Below are 21,683 nucleotides of genomic sequence, written 5' to 3' on the forward strand. Positions count from 1 at the left end.
CCACGTCAAGTAAATGGAGCAACAGTGTTTCTGTCCCCCTGGGGGCAGATGGGGTAACTACCCCTGATCTGCTCTCCTGGAGAGCAAACATAGGGGTGGGGGCTACCCACCATGGGCATGGCTATGCCCAAACCCCAACTAAATGGGGTAACAGTCCTTCTGCCCCCCAGGGGAAAATGGGGGTAATTACCCTAGATCTGCCACTCGGGAGGAAGCCCACTAGATGCCAGGGATTTTTGTTAAATATAGGGTTGGGGCTGAAGTAAATGGACAATAGTCTTTCTACTCCTCCGATGGCAGATGGGGCAATTAGCCCACTGTATGGCAGCAGTATATACATATTTTAAAAAAACAACTTTTTATTGGTATTTTCAGACTAACAAAAGACTAAGGGCAACTTCCCTGTGGCCAGTCACGTGGTCCAACATCATGTGTAATATGACAGCCAAGTAGTACTGTCACAAAGCACGGAATTATGCAACTATACAGTAAAACACAAACCCTTCCTTCCCTGTGTATGCCTCCCCGTCCACGAGCATGTGTATCTTGAGCAGCCAGCCATGGCTTATCAATGCATCGATCTAATTGTACGCCCCTACACCCGGCCCAGTCCTTTCAGATTTGATAATATTTCTGAGGACACCCCTTTGTCAGGTATATAGGGAGCTCCAGTCCCATACAATAGTCCATACCCTTGGTCCATGTCTCCACCAAAGGGGAGCAATATATATTTTTAGTAATAAAATAATGGAGTGGGTCTTGCCCATTCTAACATCACGCCTTCCCTCTCACCCATAAAATCTCAACAGTCTTCTGCTCCTCTGCATACTAAACCATCCCATCCCAATGGCAAGCGAGAGGACATCTCATTGTTTTGGGTGTTGTTTTTACATAAGAGCAAGGAGAGTGTGGCTTACTCCGCATATCATCCCACTTGCAATGGTGAATGGCTGCACTTTTTGGGCTTGGCTAGGCTGACATGTGGAAAAATCTACCAAGCCCAGACAGTTCTGATAACTAGACATCGGGGAGCGTCCAGAGTGGTGTGCTTCACATGCATCCTACACCATTTGTTTTACCCACAATGCCATGCAAACCTCAAACCTTGACTAAAAAAACACATTTTCCTCACATTTCTGTGAGGAAAACTTATGGAATCTGTGGGGAGCCACAAATTTCCTACCCCACAGCATTCCCCCATGTTGCATGATAACAATATTACCTCACTTCTACAGGTGGGCCAAGAGACCTTGACACAAAAGGCCCTAAAGTGTTATATAGAGAGATCAGCAATAGGGGTAGATACGGGATTTGGGGCCGTGCACAGCTGCCAATCATGGAAACCTACTAACACAGACATTATTAAAAGGTAGACAACCAGGGGATTCCAGGGTGGTGTGTCTTGCATGAATCCCACATAGTTTTCTTACCCACAATGAAGGAAAATGCGTGATTTAAGGCAAAGTTTGTGGTCTGCTTGGCATTATGGGTAAAAATAAACTCAGTGGACCCACATAAGGCACACCACCCTTCACTCTCCTAGTTGTCTAGTTTTCAAAAATGTGAAAGTTTGCTAAGTTTCCCTAGGTGCCACCTGAGTTAGGTTGCAAGATCCACAACTACACTGTAAAAAACATGTCAACTTTGAATTGAAAAATGTGATGTGTCCATGTTGCAATTTGGGCCATTTCCTGTTACCGGCTGTAGGCCTACCCACACAAGTGAGTTACCATTTTTATCTGAAGACTTAAGGGAATGCTGGGTGGAAGGAGGTTTGTGGCTACCTGCAGATTCCAGAACTTTCCATCACAGAAATGTGAGGAAAATGTGTTTCTTTAGTCAATGTTTGAGGTTTCCAAGGGATTCTGGGTAAAACAACCTGGTGAAAGCCACACAAGTCACCCCCACCTTGGAATTCCAAGGTGTCTATTATTTAAAAATGTGCAGATTTGCTAAGTTTTCCTGGGTGCCCCCTAAGCGCAGGGCCCAAAATCCACAGCTACCGTCTTTTCCAAAAACGGATGAGTTTTGAGTGGAAATTGTGATGTACCCATGATGCATTGTGGGCTGTTTCCTGTCGCAGGCCTTAGGCCTTCCCACACAAGTGAGGTACTATTTTTATCGGAAGACTTTTGTGAATAATGGGTGGAAGGAAGTTTGTGGCACCCCGCAGATTCCAGAACATACCATCATATAAATGTAAAACGGTGTCTTTTTATTCAAAGTTTGAGGTTTGCGAGGGATGCTGGGTAAAACAGTCTGATGAGAGCCATGCAAGTAACCCCATCCTGGATTCCATTAGGTGTCTAGTTTTCAAAAATGTACAGGTTTGTTAGGTTTCCTTAGGTGCAGGCTGAACCAGGGCCCAAAGTCCACTGCTACCCACGTAACAAAAAACAGGTCAGTTTTGAGTGGAAAAATGTGATGTATCCATGTTGCGTTTTGGGCCATTTCCTGTTGCAGGCACTAGGCCTACCTGCACAAGCGAGGTACCATTTTTATCAGAAGACACGTGGGAGCCTAGAATAGTAGGATATTGGTTATTACTAATTGGATTTTGCTGCATTTGTGCCTTCCAAATGTAAGCCAGTGTGTAAGAAAGAAGGCTTTTAAAAAAATACCCTCTAAATCATATGATCCTATGAGTATCAACAAATTTAGACATATACATATAACCAGTGCTTGATTTGTGCTTGTTGTTTCCAGTGCGGAGTACCAGCACTTATTTTTTAGGACCGGCACTTATTTTTCTGCCTCAAGCATTTACTGCGAGCAAAAGACACATACAGGAAAGACGGAGGAAGAGAAAAACGAAAATGCGTCACAATGGGAGAAAGCAGAAAGCTGCAGGAGTGAGCTGAAGGGGCAAGGAGTGGCTGTAAATAGATTGAAGATGCCCGAGATGGCTTCAGGATTACGCTGCCTTAGTAATCCTTATTCGCACCTTTAATTGCAGTAGCAGCGTGTTTAAGAGGAGGGCTTTGGGCACCGGCATGTTTTTATTTACAAATTAAGCACTGCATATAATCACTGCTCCTAAACTCCACTTCTTGTTCCCATTTAAAAAATACATAGGTTACCTTGATACCTATTTTTCAGTCTGCATATTTCACCATGTGAACTGGTCTATATTCCGTGCACAGTGAAAAGCCATTGTACGGTGCAGCCCAGTCGTTGGCTCTGAGCAGTGGTGTAAGAAACTTGAGGGGGCCCCCTGCAAAGTACGTGGAGGGGCCACCCTCTGACCTAGTCAGGCGCCCTCAGGTCAGCGGTCTGATGCCCGTGCACAGTGTACTGTGCTGATGGGGCTCCCTGGACCTAGGGGCTGCGAGGGCTAATGTTACACCATAGGATCTGGGTACCTCGGATTCTTGGAGTACCTACTACCCATATATATCTCCACAATCAAAAGGGTCTAGCTAACGTAATGATACATTGCTTTTGTAAATTGCCCATTGTGAAAAAAAGTTACAGATGAAAACATTGTCACAAATGGCTGTTTTTTCCTACTCGTTTTCAATATTTATTACAGTTAGTTTCTTTGGGAAAACGTTCACAGATTTAGCACATGACCCCTTGCTGAATTTGGAATTTTTTCTACTTTTCAGAAATGTGTAGCTTTCCTCAATCACCCACCCATGGGTTTCACACTGATTTCCACCTCAAACTGGAAATAGGTTGAAAGCACAGAAAATAGGGAAAATGGGCTACCTGTTTGAAAAATGCCAAAAATGTGGTAACACGTTAGATTTTTTGTTTCAGCTCTGCATGTTCCTGAAAGCAGGGAAGTTGGTGACTTTAACACAGCAAGCTATTCCTTGATGCCATTTTTATGGAAAAAACAGACACTTTTATCCAGAGCACTTTTTTCCTGTTTTAAAAAAAACCTCAATATGGAGCTATATAGGGGCCATTTTCTCGGTCCCCTCCAGGGGAATCCACAAATCCTGGATACCTTCAGGATCCCCAGGATGTTGGAGGAAAAGGACACAAATTTGACATGGATACCTTATGTGGATGAAAATGTATGGAGGCCTAAGCATGAACTACCTCAAATAGGAAAAAAGGGGATCAGCAGTTGAAGAAGCCCAGCAGTTTAGCAGTTAATTTATCCCCAATTTGTAAATACTTTACTTTCTTCAGATACTGAGGATTTGGGGCCAGGTGTATAATGCATTTTTGCGATCTGAAAAAATGCATTTTGGTATGTATGAATCCCAATTTGCAATTCAGTAACTTGTTACTGAATCGCAAATTGGAATTACAACTACACACCGATTCGGTATTAGGGAGGGGGGTGTCAAGGGCATCCCTTCCTGATACTGACTCAGTGGTATGTAGGAATGTTTTGTGACCAAAATGCGGTCGTAAAACATTCTCATTTTACCTCCAACTTCAAGTAGGTGGTAACCCATTTGCAAACGGCAGAGGGTCCCCAAGGGACCCCTTCGCCTTTGTGAATGCATGCAAAAATATTTTTTAAGAGCAGGCAGCGGTCCCACGGACCACTGCCTATTCTTAAAAAATGAAAAGAAAACTTTTAATTTTTCTTTTTTAAATGCACCCCTTTTTCCTTTAAGGAAAACAGGCTGCATTTTAAAAAAAAAGAAAAAAAAAGAAAGATTGCTGTATTTAAATGCAGTCACAGACATGGTGGTCTGCTGAACCCAGCAGGCCACCATCCCTGTGATTGTAGCCATTCACAGTGGGTTGCAAATTGAGACCTACCTCATGAATATTAATGAAGTAGGTCGATTTGTGAGCCGTTGGGAATCGCTAAATGAAACTCCTGGAGTTTCATACATTCAAATAGCGATTACCTAATTGCAATTCACAAAAAATAGCAATTAGGGAATCGCTATTGGGAAAATTGATACATCTGGCCCTTGATGATGAGTCAGGTCGCAAACAGAGGGTGGAATTCGATCACTGGATTTTGGGATCTGTGTAATAGGTCAAACAGCAAAATGATCAGGCATGGGGGGGGGGGAGCAGACCGACCTGTGTAATGAATGTTAATTAGGCGGGTTGCTATTTCTGACCGCTTGTTCTTGTCTAATGATACAGGAATAGTGAATGGCCTGCGTGGGACATCAGACCGCCATCTCTGTTTGCCCTTTCCCAAATGGGAAACTTTTGTTTAATCAGCCACTGTTCCTTAAAGGCTGCTTAAAAAAAAGTGTTCCTTTGGGACCACTGCCTACTTCCAAGAAGCCACCCTACGCAATCCTCAAAGGTGAAGCTGTCCAATGGGGTTGCTTCTCTTTTGTGGTAGAGTTAATACCTCATTGAGGTGTTAATCATTTTTTCAGTGATTTGCGACTTTTTCATTCTTCCCAATTGTGATTCGACATGAATGGCAAAACCCTTTTTGAAAAACTTCGGCAAATTACAAAAAGGGCAAAAAGACATTTTGTAATTGCAGTGTTCTGTTAGGCATTGTTCAAAATGATTTTTATCAATGGGATGACGCTTTAATTTTGAAAAGACTGAGGTTTTTTGATGTGCCTTTCTGTCACAGAATTTCAGAAGCTTTAGTTTGGTAAATGGTGTATTTGTAGATCATATGTGGCTCACTATTTGTGGATAGAACATAAGAAATCGTGAACTGTTGCTCATACATGTCTGTCATCATGGCCAGGTACATTTGTCTTACTACTCTATCCACAGAACAAAACACGCTTCGAACTAATGAAGATAGAATATCTAAAAGAAACATACTGGGAGGATGAAAAGAGTGCTGCTGGAGAAGAGAACCCTGATGCGCTAAAAGAACTCCTGGCCAGCAACTACTCCCCCTGGGCCTTGGAGGAGATCTGGAGCCCTGACGTCCATCATCTGCGGGAAGCATCAGTAGATGCCCCACAACTGATCAGCGAAGCGTTTATCTTCTCACAGTTCAAGTCGTTGAGAATCGTGGATAAACAAGTAGGTACAAACTGATTCCCAACATCCCATCCTGTGCTGCACCCAGCTGACACTGCTCTACATCATAGGATCACCACACAACCACACTGCAAGACGCTAGTGGAGTAATCAGGATAGACACGTACTTCGTCTTTGTAGTCAATGTGTTTTAATCATTATAAACGCGTAATTAGGTCGTTTCTAGGCTTATAACATGCTTTTTAAAGCTGATATCCACTAGTAAGTCAAAAATCTGCAGCAACATCTACAAACGACAACAAGCTATGCACTCCCAGTTTATACGAAGTTAATAAGGCTATAGCTTCCAATAGTTGGAGATTAATGAGGCATCAGGAGGGATCCTTGAAACCCTTAAATCCAAGACATCCCAATGGAAAAACAACATCGTTGTGGGACCCTCTCTTATATAAACTACGAGTTTCTTCCAACTCCTGCCATTCGGCAAGGAGATTAAAACTCACCTCTTCTGCATTTACCTGAATGATCACGATCCCCGCTTAACCAGATCTCCATCTTCTCCACCATGCTGCTGCGCTAATTGGTTTGGTTTCCCTGTTCTTTGCCTGGGCTATTGTTTGTCCTTCGTTTGTATCTCTTCAGTTTATTCTGAAGCACAGTAATACTCGAAGATGAAAAGGTGCTTTATAAAACCGTTGATCAAATAAATGAAAACATTTATTAATTAAATCCTGAATATGGTAGGATAGATATAAATACTGGAGTACACCCACAATCTAAAACACTCATTATGAGGCATGTAGCAGCGGTTGATAGCAGAGCTTTATGGATTGATTGAAAAAGTGTGCAAATATAACTTATAAAGGCTGTGTCTCTATTGGGTGTTCAACTCCTACTTTATTCCTTAAATTGCATCTGGAAGACTGGAATTTCCTGCAGACGGCCTTCTGCATCAGAGGTCCAGTGACGTAGATGCAGCCCTTCCTCCTAAAGGAAGAAACATGGGATACGATTAATTTATTGGTTGGGAGCACCTGGAGTAATGGCTGTCATGTTTTTTAGCACAAAACCAGGTAAAATGTGTCCTGCCTAAAAATTGTTAAATATTTATTCACATGTACTGTGACAGTAAACGTCGCATAATATACAATATGTCTCAAAGTAAATCATTCTTAGCAACAGGCAGATATTTTTTCCATCCCCTCACAGGTAGAGGAAGTCGATCACAATTTATTGAAGTTTCTCAATTTGGAAGAACTGATATTAAGTGCCAATAAAATCAGAACAATAAATTCTGCTAATCTCCCAAGGAAACTAAAGGTAAGTAATGTCTTGTGAATCTGAATGCCTATTACACGTCAATTATTGTGTGTCTAATTTACATTGTTTTTTTTTTAAGAATCAGAGGGGGAGATAGAAGTATTGAGAGTGAATCCACTCAACTTTCATATGTAACCTGAAAATCAAGGAGAAGTGAGCCACTACAGTACCTCTCCTAACCAGGGGCTCCTTTAGGTTTTTTAAAAGGACTCTCACCTTCTAGAATTCACTTGTGTCATGCTTCATCATCGGGTCATCCCCCAGAACACCTAGTGTGTCTGGGTGGACTCAACCACCCGAGGGAGGGAGCACTTCTAAATTGAATTGGCAATAGGTTCTGCGTTATAATTGTAAAATTACCTCAGGCATACGGATATAATTTATTTGGTCTCTGGACTCTTGGGTAAGGGTAAAACACGAGGGATGTCACTGGGTATAGATTATTGGTCCTCTGCATCTCTAACAAAATAAAACAAAGCACAAAAACACGAAGGGAAGGTAACAGTCATAGTTTTTGGATACATTGTCCTGGATCATACCAATTGTGAGCCTTGCAGACCCTACAGGATCAAGAGTTATGTGATGACTTGTGACAGACTTAGACAAAAACAACATGCTAGACAATATAAGCCCTGGGGGCTACGCTATCCGGTACGTCTATCTTGATATCTGTGAATTACACGCTTGTGCAAGATAAAAAAGTGTTGCATTAAGCCGACAAAGTACCTCAATAAGGGGCAAGCTAAGACCTCATTGGACATGTTAGAGGCAGGCGGACCCTGTAGTCATGTACAAAAACAAGGTATACACAGTTCCACAACGTAAGTATAATCAGGAAAACCACATTGGGTCCTGATCTAAGGAAAAGATCGTAAAAAAGAGAGAAGAAAGAAGAAAGAAAGCCAGGTCCCTGGAAAATTAATTATTTTGGAACAAGAGCCCTCACTCACCAAAGGTGACATGCTTCATCCTCGGGCTTTGCTCCACGTCAGGCCGGCGCTGCAATCTGCCGGAGATCTTTTGAGATATATGCCCGGTTTAGAAAGAATAGGGTATAGGATTGGAAAAATTCTATTTAAAAATAACTAGAGGTTAGGCAAATTTTATTAAATAATCCAACCACTGTCATGATTAAAACCAAAGAGCGGGGAGAGAAAAGAACAAGGTCTACGCTCCCCAAAAAATTATTCACTTCCTCACTCAATTTGAGGTTAGGAATTGTACGCACAGGATCCCCTGTACGATTCACCAGAAGGTCAACATGTTTCTCGCTATTAATGTCCTATGGATCTAACGCGATTCTTCAGGACCTAAACTACCTAATCCTATGTGTAAATATAACCTATAATAAGGAATATTAGTACAATGCAGGGACCTGAAATGAGAAGAATAACAAACAAAAAGAACAACACATTATTCACATGCACAATATCAACAGCAATGTGCTCTGTGCAAATCCACACATAGGTGAAGTATGCCCACTGTGGATCAACGTGTAAATCAATGTGAAAATAATGATGAAATAAATGCTTACCCTCCTCATACTAGTGGATGGGCCGCATCAGGTAAAGCACCAAGTAACGGAGGTCCTACTGAGCTAAATGCGTGAGTTCAATTATCAGATTGTATTTAGGGAGAAAGACAAAAACAGTAATACCGGGAAGTTGAGGGATATAGCGTTTGCCAAACATTCACGTGTCCCATAATCAAATGTAGCAGGATGGTACACATATTCTGACTGACCAGGTTTTTAAAATTCACTTAGCTGAGAAAACATCAAATAAACGTAAAATACGTGGTGTGCTGATTGCAGATGTTGACAGCATATATAAGGAATGTCATAGACACATATATGTATAAGTATATATAACGTGCTCAAAAACGCTGTAGCCAAGTATGCAGCGGCGGTGTCTACACACGAGTGTTCGTGGTGGGAAATGCGTGTAAACAACAAAGGACCAAATCAAAGGGTATATAACTGCCTTTTCCCAAAGTAACGTGAAATGATCCTAAGGATTCCCATCTAAACACCCAACAATATTACCATCCACTTACTTGGGACCTGTCCGAAGTTTGCGGCATCACCTGCCCCGTCTCGGTGTTCCTGGAATAGGAAAGAGCACCCGGTAGGCTGGGCTATATATCTTCAAGCCTCAGCATAGAAAGAGGACAGAAATGGCGGCCATCTTGTGTTAGGTCCAGCAGTGGGATAGAAATTAAAGAGGGACTCCATCATGTAAGCCCCCAAAAAAAAGGAAGAAAGGGGTCGGCCATCTTAGTGTTACAGAAAACCAATTTAAAAGACACAGAACTAAGGCTCAAATATATGTGTCGGAAAAAGAATGGGATTAAGAGGCAAATTGCTCAGACTTAAATAAGCATAAAATCTATGGAAAGAGATGGAATAGCCACAACCAGTAGTGAGTGTACTTAAACCTGGTCAAGACATTCCTTAATCATGATCGATGCACAAAGTCTGTCCATGGTATGTCATCATTAAGTCCTATAATATGTGTCTTAAGTCGATAGACCCAACGTTGCTCTTTTTCAAAAAGGCGGTTTGTGGATTCTCTTTGGTCTCTGATGGTCTCAAGTATAACCCACCTGAGATCATTAGGGGTGTGATGTAAATCAATGTAATGTTTCGTCAATTTTGTGGAGGACCTCTGACATCTAATAGTACTGCGATGTTCATTTATCCGAATCTTGATCATCCTAGTGGTCATCCCTATGTATCGTAGTTTACACGGGCAAGTGATCATGTAGATACAATTCTTAGTACGGCAATTGGTATGAATCCTTAACTGCCAGGTATAGGGTTCTCCCAAATCTAATTCTTGGGTGGTAGTGGTAAGTGAGCAAACATTACACCCACCACAAGGATGATGTCCCCTGACCCCCAGCCAACGTGTCTTTATCAATTCTCTAGGTTTTGGCACAACAGGTCTGGTATGGACTAGTAAATCTCTAATGTTTTGAGTTCTTTTGAAAGCAAAAAGAGGACGTTCTAGGGATTCTCCCGAACTGTTCAGGATACTCCAGTGTCTCAAAATGACCTTCTTGACACGGTTACTCAGAGGAGTAAAGGTAGTGACACATGTCAGTCTGGTTAGTGGTTCTCGGACATTGGTGGCTAGCAATGTATCCCTTGGGATATTCTTAGTTCTCTTCTTAGCCTGTTTTATAACAGAGTTGGGATAGTTCCGCTCTTTAAGTTTTTGACTTAAAATATCTGCCTGTGTATGAAAATCAGCCAAATCAGAACAGTTACGTCTTGTCCTTAAGAATTGGCCGAATGGAAGATTGTTCCTTAAGGATTTAGGGTGGTGACTGTCGTAGAGCAGGAGACTATTCCTGTCAGTGGGTTTGTGAAAGATGGATGAATGTAGTACTCCATCTGTAAGTATGATCCGTAGATCTAAAAAGGAAACTTCTTTGTCAGAATATTCAGCACTGAAGCGAAGATGCACATCAAGAGTATTAATCCACTGGATGAAGGCTTTAACTTGATCCACATCTCCTTTCCAAACCACTAGTATGTCGTCAATATAACGACGCCACAGTCTGATGTTGGAAAAGAAGGGTTGAGTAGGAACCAGTATGTTGTTTTGTTCGAAGGTGTACATATACAGATAAGCCAGACTCGGTGCAAAAGTGCTGCCCATAGATGTACCTTGTACCTGGTGATATAAGTTATCTTCAAATTGGAAGAAATTTTCTTTAAGGGCCAGGCTCGCACATTGCATTATAAAACTGATGGGGGTATTGCGAGTCCAGGGAGTGGACATCAATGTGTCTTGTACTGCTGTAAGTGTAGCTTCCTGGGGTATGTTAGTATATAGGGCTTCAACGTCAAGACAAATTAACATATCCGTTAAGCCTGTAGTGTTAATGTGATCTAAAAGGACGAGAGTATCCTTAGTGTCTTTTAGGAAGTGGAAGTTTGTTGTACAATAGGTTTAAAGAAGAAATCGCAAAATTTAGAGAGAGGTTCCAACAGGGATCCTATCCCTGATACAATTGGTCGGCCTGGACAACAACCGCCATACCCATTTTTCCAACCGCAACCCCAGTTTGGTTTCAATCCTTTTTTAGGGAGAGGCCGGGGCAGAGGCAGAGGCAGAAACAAAAGAAGAGGCAGGAACGTGCACTGGGCCCAGGAAGAACCACAAATGGTGACCAGGAGCCGCAGTGCGACACCAACAAACAATCCTTAGTGGTTAACCTGTCTGGCACCATACTATCCCCCTCTGAACTGTCAGTTTTGGAAAAGGGCTTAGGTTTTGTACCTACCCCAAAAGAAGACCAGTTCCGGCTAAATTGCGAAATTTCAGCAATGTTTAGGAAGGTACGTTTACACTTCTTCTTTAAGGATCGTATCCCCTCGATACCCCTGGGTGATACGAATTTAAGGAATCCGTCATCCTTCATGCCTCCGTCCACTTCTGTTCCAACAGAAGTTCTAACCTTTGAGAAGGCGATACGGCATGAATTACAGCATCTTTTACCTACTCGTCCTTTTCAGAATATGTCTAGATTAGAAAGAACAGCCATTAGTTCTTTATCTTCGAATCGACATTACCATCAAACCTGCGGATAAAGGAGGTGCTATTGTGATACTCGATACCACCTTCTATAGACAAGAATGCCTGAGACTCCTAAGTGATGATACATACTACGAACCTATTAATGTTGATCCTACAGCCCGCCTTCAACACATCATTCGTGGAATGATTAGCAAAGCAGAATTAGCAGGTTGGATCACACAACAGGAAGCCAAATTCCTTGACACCAAAGAACCTAGGGTGCCATACTTCTACTGTCTCCCCAAAATTCATAAGGGCACCCCCCCTCCAGGCCGACCGATTGTATCAGGGATAGGATCCCTGTTGGAACCTCTCTCTAAATTTTGCGATTTCTTCTTTAAACCTATTGTACAACAAACTTCCACTTTCCTAAAAGACACTAAGGATACTCTCGTCCTTTTAGATCACATTAACACTACAGGCTTAACGGATATGTTAATTTGTCTTGACGTTGAAGCCCTATATACTAACATACCCCAGGAAGCTACACTTACAGCAGTACAAGACACATTGATGTCCACTCCCTGGACTCGCAATACCCCCATCAGTTTTATAATGCAATGTGCGAGCCTGGCCCTTAAAGAAAATTTCTTCCAATTTGAAGATAACTTATATCACCAGGTACAAGGTACATCTATGGGCAGCACTTTTGCACCGAGTCTGGCTTGTCTGTATATGTACACCTTCGAACAAAACAACATACTGGTTCCTACTCAACCCTTCTTTTCCAACATCAGACTGTGGCGTCGTTATATTGACGACATACTAGGGGTTTGGAAAGGAGATGTGGATCAAGTTAAAGCCTTCATCCAGTGGATTAATACTCTTGATGTGCATCTTCGCTTCAGTGCTGAATATTCTGACAAAGAAGTTTCCTTTTTAGATCTACGGATCATACTTACAGATGGAGTACTACATTCATCCATCTTTCACAAACCCACTGACAGGAATAGTCTCCTGCTCTACGACAGTCACCACCCTAAATCCTTAAGGAACAATCTTCCATTCGGCCAATTCTTAAGGACAAGACGTAACTGTTCTGATTTGGCTGATTTTCATACACAGGCAGATATTTTGAGTCAAAAACTTAAAGAGCGGAACTATCCCAACTCTGTTATAAAACAGGCTAAGAAGAGAACTAAGAATATCCCAAGGGATACATTGCTAGCCACCAATGTCCGAGAACCACTAACCAGACTGACATGTGTCACTACCTTTACTCCTCTGAGTAACCGTGTCAAGAAGGTCATTTTGAGACACTGGAGTATCCTGAACAGTTCGGGAGAATCCCTAGAACGTCCTTTTTTTGCTTTCAAAAGAACTCAAAACATTAGAGATTTACTAGTCCATACCAGACCTGTTGTGCCAAAACCTAGAGAATTGATAAAGACACGTTGGCTGGGGGTCAGGGGACATCATCCTTGTGGTGGGTGTAATGTTTGCTCACTTACCACTACCACCCAAGAATTAGATTTGTGAGAACCCTATACCTGGCAGTTAAGGATACATACCAATTGCCGTACTAAGAATTGTATCTACATGATCACTTGCCCGTGTAAACTACGATACATAGGGATGACCACTAGGATGATCAAGATTCGGATAAATGAACATCGCAGTACTATTAGATGTCAGAGGTCCTCCACAAAATTGACGAAACATTACATTGATTTACATCACACCCCTAATGATCTCAGGTGGGTTATACTTGAGACCATCAGAGACCAAAGAGAATCCACAAACCGCCTTTTTGAAAAAGAGCAACGTTGGGTCTATCGACTTAAGACACATATTATAGGACTTAATGATGACATACCATGGACAGACTTTGTGCATCGATCATGATTAAGGAATCTCTTGACCAGGTTTAAGTACACTCACTACTGGTTGTGGCTATTCCATCTCTTTCCATAGATTTTATGCTTATTTAAGTCTGAGCAATTTGCCTCTTAATCCCATTCTTTTTCCGACACATATATTTGAGCCTTAGTTCTGTGTCTTTTAAATTGGTTTTCTGTAACACTAAGATGGCCGACCCCTTTCTTCCTTTTTTTGGGGGGCTTACATGATGGAGTCCCTCTTTAATTTCTATCCCACTGCTGGACCTAACACAAGATGGCCTCCATTTCTGTCCTCTTTCTATGCTGAGGCTTGAAGATATATAGCCCAGCCTACCGGGTGCTCTTTCCTATTCCAGGAACACCGGGACGGGGCAGGTGATGCCGCAAACTTCGGACAGGTCTCAAGTAAGTGGATGGTAATATTGTTGGGTGTTTAGATGGGAATCCTTAGGATCATTTCACGTTACTTTGGGAAAAGGCAGTTATATACCCTTTGATTTGGTCCTTTGTTGTTTACACGCATTTCCCACCACGAACACTTGTGTGTAGACACCGCCGCTGTATACTTGGCTACAGCGTTTTTGAGCACGTTATATATACTTATACATATATGTGTCTATGACATTCCTTATATATGCTGTCAACATCTGCAATCAGCACACCACGTATTTTACGTTTATTTGATGTTTTCTCAGCTAAGTGAACTTTAAAAACCTGGTCAGTAGGACCTCCGTTACTTGGTGCTTTACCTGATGCGGCCCATCCACTAGTATGAGGAGGGTAAGCATTTATTTCATCATTATTTTCACATTGATTTACACGTTGATCCACAGTGGGCATACTTCACCTATGTGTGGATTTGCACAGAGCACATTGCTGTTGATATTGTGCATGTGAATAATGTGTTGTTCTTTTTGTTTGTTATTCTTCTCATTTCAGGTCCCTGCATTGTACTAATATTCCTTATTATAGGTTATATTTACACATAGGATTAGGTAGTTTAGGTCCTGAAGAATCGCGTTAGATCCATAGGACATTAATAGCGAGAAACATGTTGACCTTCTGGTGAATCGTACAGGGGATCCTGTGCGTACAATTCCTAACCTCAAATTGAGTGAGGAAGTGAATAATTTTTTGGGGAGCGTAGACCTTGTTCTTTTCTCTCCCCGCTCTTTGGTTTTAATCATGACAGTGGTTGGATTATTTAATAAAATTTGCCTAACCTCTAGTTATTTTTAAATATAATTTTTCCAATCCTATACCCTATTCTTTCTAAACCGGGCATATATCTCAAAAGATCTCCGGCAAAGAGCCGCCCTTGAGGGGCCCGTCAGGCATTGCAGCGCCGGCCTGACGTGGAGCAAAGCCCGAGGATGAAGCATGTCACCTTTGGTGAGTGAGGGCTCTTGTTCCAAAATAATTAATTTTCCAGGGACCTGGCTTTCTTTCTTCTTTCTTCTCTCTTTTTTACGATCTTTTCCTTAGATCAGGACCCAATGTGGTTTTCCTGATTATACTTACGTTGTGGAACTGTGTATACCTTGTTTTTGTACATGTATTGGGAGCTCTATACACAGGACCAGGATTTTTCTATCCAAATCTCCCTTTTTCCAAACCCCTCTTTTAGTTGGTTTTTGAGGACCCTGTAGTCACACACTGTGGAGATGGAGTAAGGTAGGATAATTAATAAGGAACACGTCCACACCCCACAGGTGCCCTCACTTAACCTCTTCACGGGCACCAGCCCGCCGTTGTAACTAATTAAACCTCTAGGCATTGCATCTTGTAAATGCCGAGCTCAGCCCGGGTTTAAAACAACGAATCATCATGGCGCGTTGTGATTCTCCCCAGCCACTACCGTGCAATCGTGCTGTCGTACGTTGCGTGGGCGAGCCTCAAGCGTTATGCCACGATCATCTTCATTTTGTTGGCACGGTCAACCTCACGGTATAGAAAAGGGGGCGAATGTCCGCCTCAATAATATGCATTATGCATTTTTAAGTAAGTCCTTCCTTATTCTAAATGGACCATATTATTGTATATCAGGCATGCAAGAAATGGGACTTATGAAAAACGCGTTTCCCTGTGCCGCGTCATTTCATTTCAGTAATCTTTATTCGGTCATTAAAATTACCATAAAAGCACAGAACCAAAACATATACAATCAACAAACCTAAAACAGTTTTCCCGTTTCATAGGGCATATCTCCTTCTCAATTTGATAGCAGCAGAAATATAAGTGAGAAGTGCAAAACAAATTTCCGGAAAGTAAACGTTTAAAAAAATCCATTCCTTCTTGATAAAATGTAAAATACTCGGACTTTAAAATTGGGTGTAAAACGTGAGCTCTTATAGAGCGGTATAAAGTGCAAAATGACATAAATTGTGCACTAGACTGAGGGGAAGAAGCATTACATGGGCGGCATTGTAAGGATGCAAAACAAGGGCCTTAGCAGGGAAAGGCGACTAAAAAGTGGATTGTGTTCAGTCTAAGCCTTGTTAAGTAAAGTCTGTGATTTCTATCCATTTTAGATAGGGTTCCATATAAGAAGTAGTAGACATTTGTATATGATTCACCACTGTAGCCATACCAAGAGCTCTCACCAATCGACTCTCCCCTCTATACGGGAGATGTTTTCGTTTTGCTAAAGCTTTTGTTTGTGGTCCATTACTGTCTGGGGAATCGAAAAAAAATTCTGAGTTCTAAATTGGAAAATGTATTTCTAACATAGGCCAGCCATGGGATATAGCTGATGTTACTTAAATTTAAGCAATCCTTCAACGCACACCTAGAGAAGATGGCTTCAGTGGTGCTCCATATTTTAATCCACAATAGAAGCGGGCCATATTAACAGCACCCTCCCAAAAACCCATACCCAGGTTCAAGATGCGAAATGAAACTAGCGGTAGATTTGGGGATAGATAAGAGCCTACAGAGGAACATATTCTCAATTTCCTGTAATCTCTCCAAGGATGCGTAACCCCACACGCCTGCTCCATAGGTTCCTACGGCAAGACATTTACTGTTGTAAAGTTGAGTCATCTCCTTTATAGGCTTGTGGCTCTGTTTTCTTCCAAATTAAAAAATTGAGTCACAAGCTATCTCCATTTTCTGAGTTCTTTGATTTATTAAGCTGGCCCAGGTCAAATCGGCTTCAAATCAAATACCCAGGTAATTAAAATGGGGAATCTTGTTAATTGGAATTTCCCCTATTAAAACCTTTTGCTTTTGTATTTTTAGGACCACTCGTTAGAATAAAAGATTTTTGATTGTTCACTTTAAGATTTAAATTAGTCCTAAAAGGATTAAATCCATTTAAGAGCTTTTGCAAGCCATTCGCTGTTTGTACATTTAAAAGCGCATCATTCTCATAGAGTAAAACTGGCACAGGATTTTAGCCATTTTTAGGGATATCATTATTACAAAAGCTTAGGGCTAAATCTAAAGCAGTGGTCTTCAAACTTTAATGCCGCGCCCCCCAGGTGAAATATAGAAATCAATGGGCCCCCCTTCAGAATTTTTCACAATTTTTCATTATTTTATAAAGATGGCAATGTTTAAATATGTCTAGACCTATTTAAACATTGCAGTTAAGTACTGTTATATTTTTTTTTAATGCAATAACATGCTTTTGCTTAAAACAAAGACCTGTTATCTGTATAATGCTTTTTTTGGCCAGAGTCTGGCGCCCCCCCCCCCCCCCGAGATCACTTGAGGCCCCCCAGTTTGAAGACCTCTGATCTAAAGCATTAATACAAAAGAATAACAAAAATGGGGCTAAGATACAGCCCTGCCTTACCCCCCTTGCCACCATGATGAGGCGTGTGCGCTGTCCATGCTGTGTATAGTGAACACTAGTTGTCGTTCCCCAGTGCTGGCACCTACTAAGGTTCAGCAAAGGGGAAGTTCCACCCCTGCGAGCTCCATCAGTTCCCATAATTTCCCTCTGTCTACCAGATCAAAGAGACTGCAGAGGTCCACGAAGGCCATGTGAAGGGCACCTCTCCTGGCCTTGACGTACTTCTCCATGATAAGTGATATGTTTAATGTTGTGCTCAATGGTCCTTAGACCCGAGCGAAACCAGTATTGAACTTTTGAGAAAAAAGAATTTTCTTTGGCCCATTTGTCAAGTTGTCCCAATGTGACATGCCCTAATATCTTAGCTGTAGAATCTAATAATGATAGTGGGCGATAGCATGCCGGGAGGTTCCTGTCCCCTTTTTTGTATATTGGAACTACAGTGGATCCTCGCCATGAGTCAATCGGGGCTTCCCTAATGACTGTTCTAAGTACATTTGTAACTAGTGGCATCCTGAGTTCAAGGTTACTCTCTGTCGGCAGTCACAGCACTGCAGGCTACCTCAGGTGAGCCTAGAGCAAAGCTCAGGGTCCAGAGCCACAATGAAGCCCAAGCAAAGCCCAAAGCCTAAGGTGTCAACAGAATCACACCAGTAGCCCTACCTCCTGCCCACCCCCACCCCCAACCACCCTGCCGTACACCTGAACTTGCCCACCTCTGTGAGCAGCCCAGGTACAGTGGCAGCAGGTAGGAGCGGAAACAGAGCTGTGACTGAGAAGCAGCGTCAGTGCCAATTCCACATCAAACGAGCCTCAAAAAGGAGGAAACTTAGGAGTGCAGCAAATCAGGGCAGCTCACCGGCTAGATAAACCGTATATACAGCATATGTATATGGCGTGTGACATGTATCGTCCACCAGGCAGCGGCTGCAAACTCCCTTGCAGCTCCTTTCTCCTCTCCTGGCTCTTCTCCAGGCGTGGTAGTTTATGAGGAGATCCAAGTGAATCAATGTAACTTTGTTGAGAACTCAGCATTTCACAGCACCAGCACCACCGGCAGCAGCACATGTTCAATTCATTTACCATTCATTTTTAAGGGCCAACAAGGGAATCTCATCATTTAATCCTGGTGCGTTCGTCTAGAGGCAATAAATCCATTATTGCTCTTTTTCAGAAAGAATGCTTTATATACCAGATAAGGTAACTTACAGTGTGGTTCTGTGAGATGTAGTGGTTACTCCTTTTGGTCATTCTTGTTTGAGCATGCATGGGGCCATTACTCTATCCCCATTGACATACCTTGTGTCTTAGCCTTATCCAAGTACTTATTTACCAAATAATCTATACCCTTGTACTTCAGGTAATTTCATGCATATAGCACATATCCCACTGACAGTTCCATTTAAAAGTGCTCTCTCCCTCAGGAGAATGAGCCCCCCCAGATTCACTAGGCGTCCTGGTTGAAGACTCAGTGGTAAAGCATGCCACTGGTGAATTCTAGTGGGTGAGAACCCTTTTAAAAATCCCAAAGAATTTCCTGGTAAGAGAGGTGTTTTGGTGGCTCCAATTCCCTTTGATTTTCTGTTTTATATTGTTGAACAGGTCGTGGTCTGTCTGTATACTTACCTAATGTTACCATTTCTTTAAAATATCCATAGAATGTGCTTTCACTAAGCTCAGAGGACAACTCACACTGTCCCCACCACCGATATTTACCACCAGCTCAGAGCACATGATAAATAGCAGCTGAGTAGTCCCCACAATTAGGAAAACATGCATACTGTCACTGTTTTTCCGTAGTTTTGTTTTCATTCCGGGAACTAATACTCAGAAAGGCTGAATTTAGGTGTAGGGATGCCACTCAGAATTTGGGATTTCAAACCCCCGGTATCCCCACACCTAAATGCAACCAACATGTAATGAGAGCCTATGAGGCGACCCAACAAAAGGTCATCAATAGAGAGACAAAGCAGTGGAAACCTTCAAGTTTTAAGAAGAAATGTAGCAGAAACACTTGAATTCAATTCTGTTCTCGCCACAGGACAACTCTTGGCTCAGCTTACTAACCACCACATTACCCCAGTCCCTCGGGAATTCGTTGGATGAAATACAGTAATCACAAGACAGGTTATTGGCCAGAGGCTCCAAAAAGGCCACCCCAGAAAGCCCTGGCAGAATTCTCTTGTGAAAAAATATAATGCTTCCCCTTCAATATCGCAGATGTGCAGGGAAAGTCACTGATGCCTCCAAATCCTTTATCCACAACTCCTTGCTTTTGAAAATGTGTTTTTTTTCTCTCCATAGTACCTACATCCAAGTCAGGGTAAAACAGGAGTCAATTGACAATTAACTGCACCACAACCTTTTTCACTGCTGCTCCCAGTGTCTTGACTCTCAACTTGGGTGTATACTGGGCAGGCGGTGTGCAGACCACAAAGCCTCACTGTCCACATCGTTCACCAATCCCTTGAGCTCTGCCTCCTGTTTTGCTGTCTCTGCCCACAATGCTCAGTAAGTATCGAAATCCCAGGACCCTAATTAAAGACCCATCTACTGATGCTCCAAGTGTTCTATCAGTTTTGCCCCGTTCTAGCTCCACATTGTTTACTTTTTTCATCAGACTCTGCAGGTTACCCGCCTCCTACCCCCACTGCCCTTACAGATGCGACGTCTTATGTTTTTTCACCTATGTCTGGTTAAGGTTCATTAATCAAGCACATTAGTGCCTTTTCATCACTTCAGCTGGAAGCTCTAATTCTTCACTCCAGCACTTTCTGGAAATACCGTTGCATGGTGTAACAAGCATTGGCAAAGCCAATAGGTCTTGCCTATGCAAGATCTTTTGGCTTTGCCAATGTTTTTCACCCATGTTGCAAATGGCTGGAAGTGAAAAATAAAAAGCTTTATGACACAGCCAGCATTGACTGAGTTATAGCTTTTTTTTCGGCAAGTCAGTTATGCACACCCTTTGGATGGCCTTGGTTGCTATTCTACATGGACAACATTTTAGTGAAATCAAATGGTGGAGAATGTTTCGTACAGCTCACATCCTGAATGTATATATTTCAAGATCGTATTATATCTAATAATAAAGAAAACGCATTTGCAAAGCCATTAGGTTTTGCAATCTCTCCAATGCCATAACAAAAGTGTCTTTGTGCAATATAACTGGTGCTTGTATAAAGCACTGAAATACTTTATAGAACTTTTAATTTCTTTTTATAAAAGCTGCCCATACTGTGAAAAAAGGTGATCCGTACACTTTTGAGGTCTGCTGGCGTCTTAGGTGAGGAGAAGAGGAAGCCTGCGAGGGAGGAAGCCCATGAGGGGAGGGAGGAAGGGTCAGGAAGCCTGGCGTTGGAGGAGGCGGCGCCTGCACTGCGCCACAGGGAGCACTGGGACGTCAGACAGTTTCTAGGAAGCAGGAAGATATTCGATTTGGGGGTAGTAGTATAATATAGCAATAATCGGTATTCAGTGCGTTTCCTAGACCTTTTGCTCCCTGTGCCACTGCACCTGCTGCACCATCCAAACCATGACCCTAGTGATTGCAAGTTAATTGCACTTCTAACTGCTTGTTTAGTAGTGAAGCATAGCAATAATCGGTGTCCGGTGGACTTCCTAGAGCTTCTGACCCCTGTGCCGCTGCACCTGCTGCACCAATCAAATCATGGCCCTAGTGCCTGCAAGGTAATCGCACTTGTGACTGCTTGTTTAGTAGTAAAATATAGCAATTAACAGTGATCAGTGGGTTTCCTAGAGCTTTTGGCCCTTGTGTCACTGCACCTGCTGCACCATTCCAGTCATGGCCCTAGGGCCTGCAAGGTAATTGTACTTGTGACTGCTTGATTAGTAATAAAATAGAGCAATTGTCAGTGTTCAGTGGGTTTCCTAATCCTTTTAACCCCTGTGCCACTGCACATGCTGCACCATTCAAATCATGACCCTAATGCTGCTAAGGACAACTGATAAAACCATTTATATCCAGTAATAGCAGTGTTCTGAAAAAGGCACAGTTGCATATGGAATACAATTGTGTATCTAAGCATAAACACAAAAGCTTTTGCAAAAAGTGCCATTAAACTTATCCAACTCTCCAAAACGAGTTGCCACAGATGTCATAAAGGAAGCATATGCTTTACACCCCAAAGTGAAAACCAAGCATTGTTAAGTTGTGTTACAATGTGGCTTGCTCTTTCCTGTGAAAGGATTTTATCCTGTGCTTTACAGTGAATCGGCCATAAATTGCCC

General features: G+C 42.3%; 1 protein-coding gene across 2 annotated transcripts in view; it reads left to right on the forward strand.

Moving 5' to 3' along the window:
* LRRC43 (leucine rich repeat containing 43) overlaps nucleotides 1–21,683 on the forward strand; it is a 227,860-nt gene that overhangs the window by 31,687 nt on the left and 174,490 nt on the right. For both annotated transcript variants that reach the window (XM_069214927.1, XM_069214928.1), the window contains exons 2-3: nucleotides 5,671–5,928; nucleotides 7,096–7,206. In XM_069214927.1, coding sequence (XP_069071028.1) covers nucleotides 5,671–5,928; nucleotides 7,096–7,206 — 369 coding nt within the window. The remainder of the gene's footprint in view (nucleotides 1–5,670; nucleotides 5,929–7,095; nucleotides 7,207–21,683) is intronic.

Source organism: Pleurodeles waltl, chromosome 11, assembly GCF_031143425.1.
Source record: "Pleurodeles waltl isolate 20211129_DDA chromosome 11, aPleWal1.hap1.20221129, whole genome shotgun sequence".
NCBI classification, from domain to species: Eukaryota; Metazoa; Chordata; class Amphibia; order Caudata; family Salamandridae; genus Pleurodeles; species Pleurodeles waltl.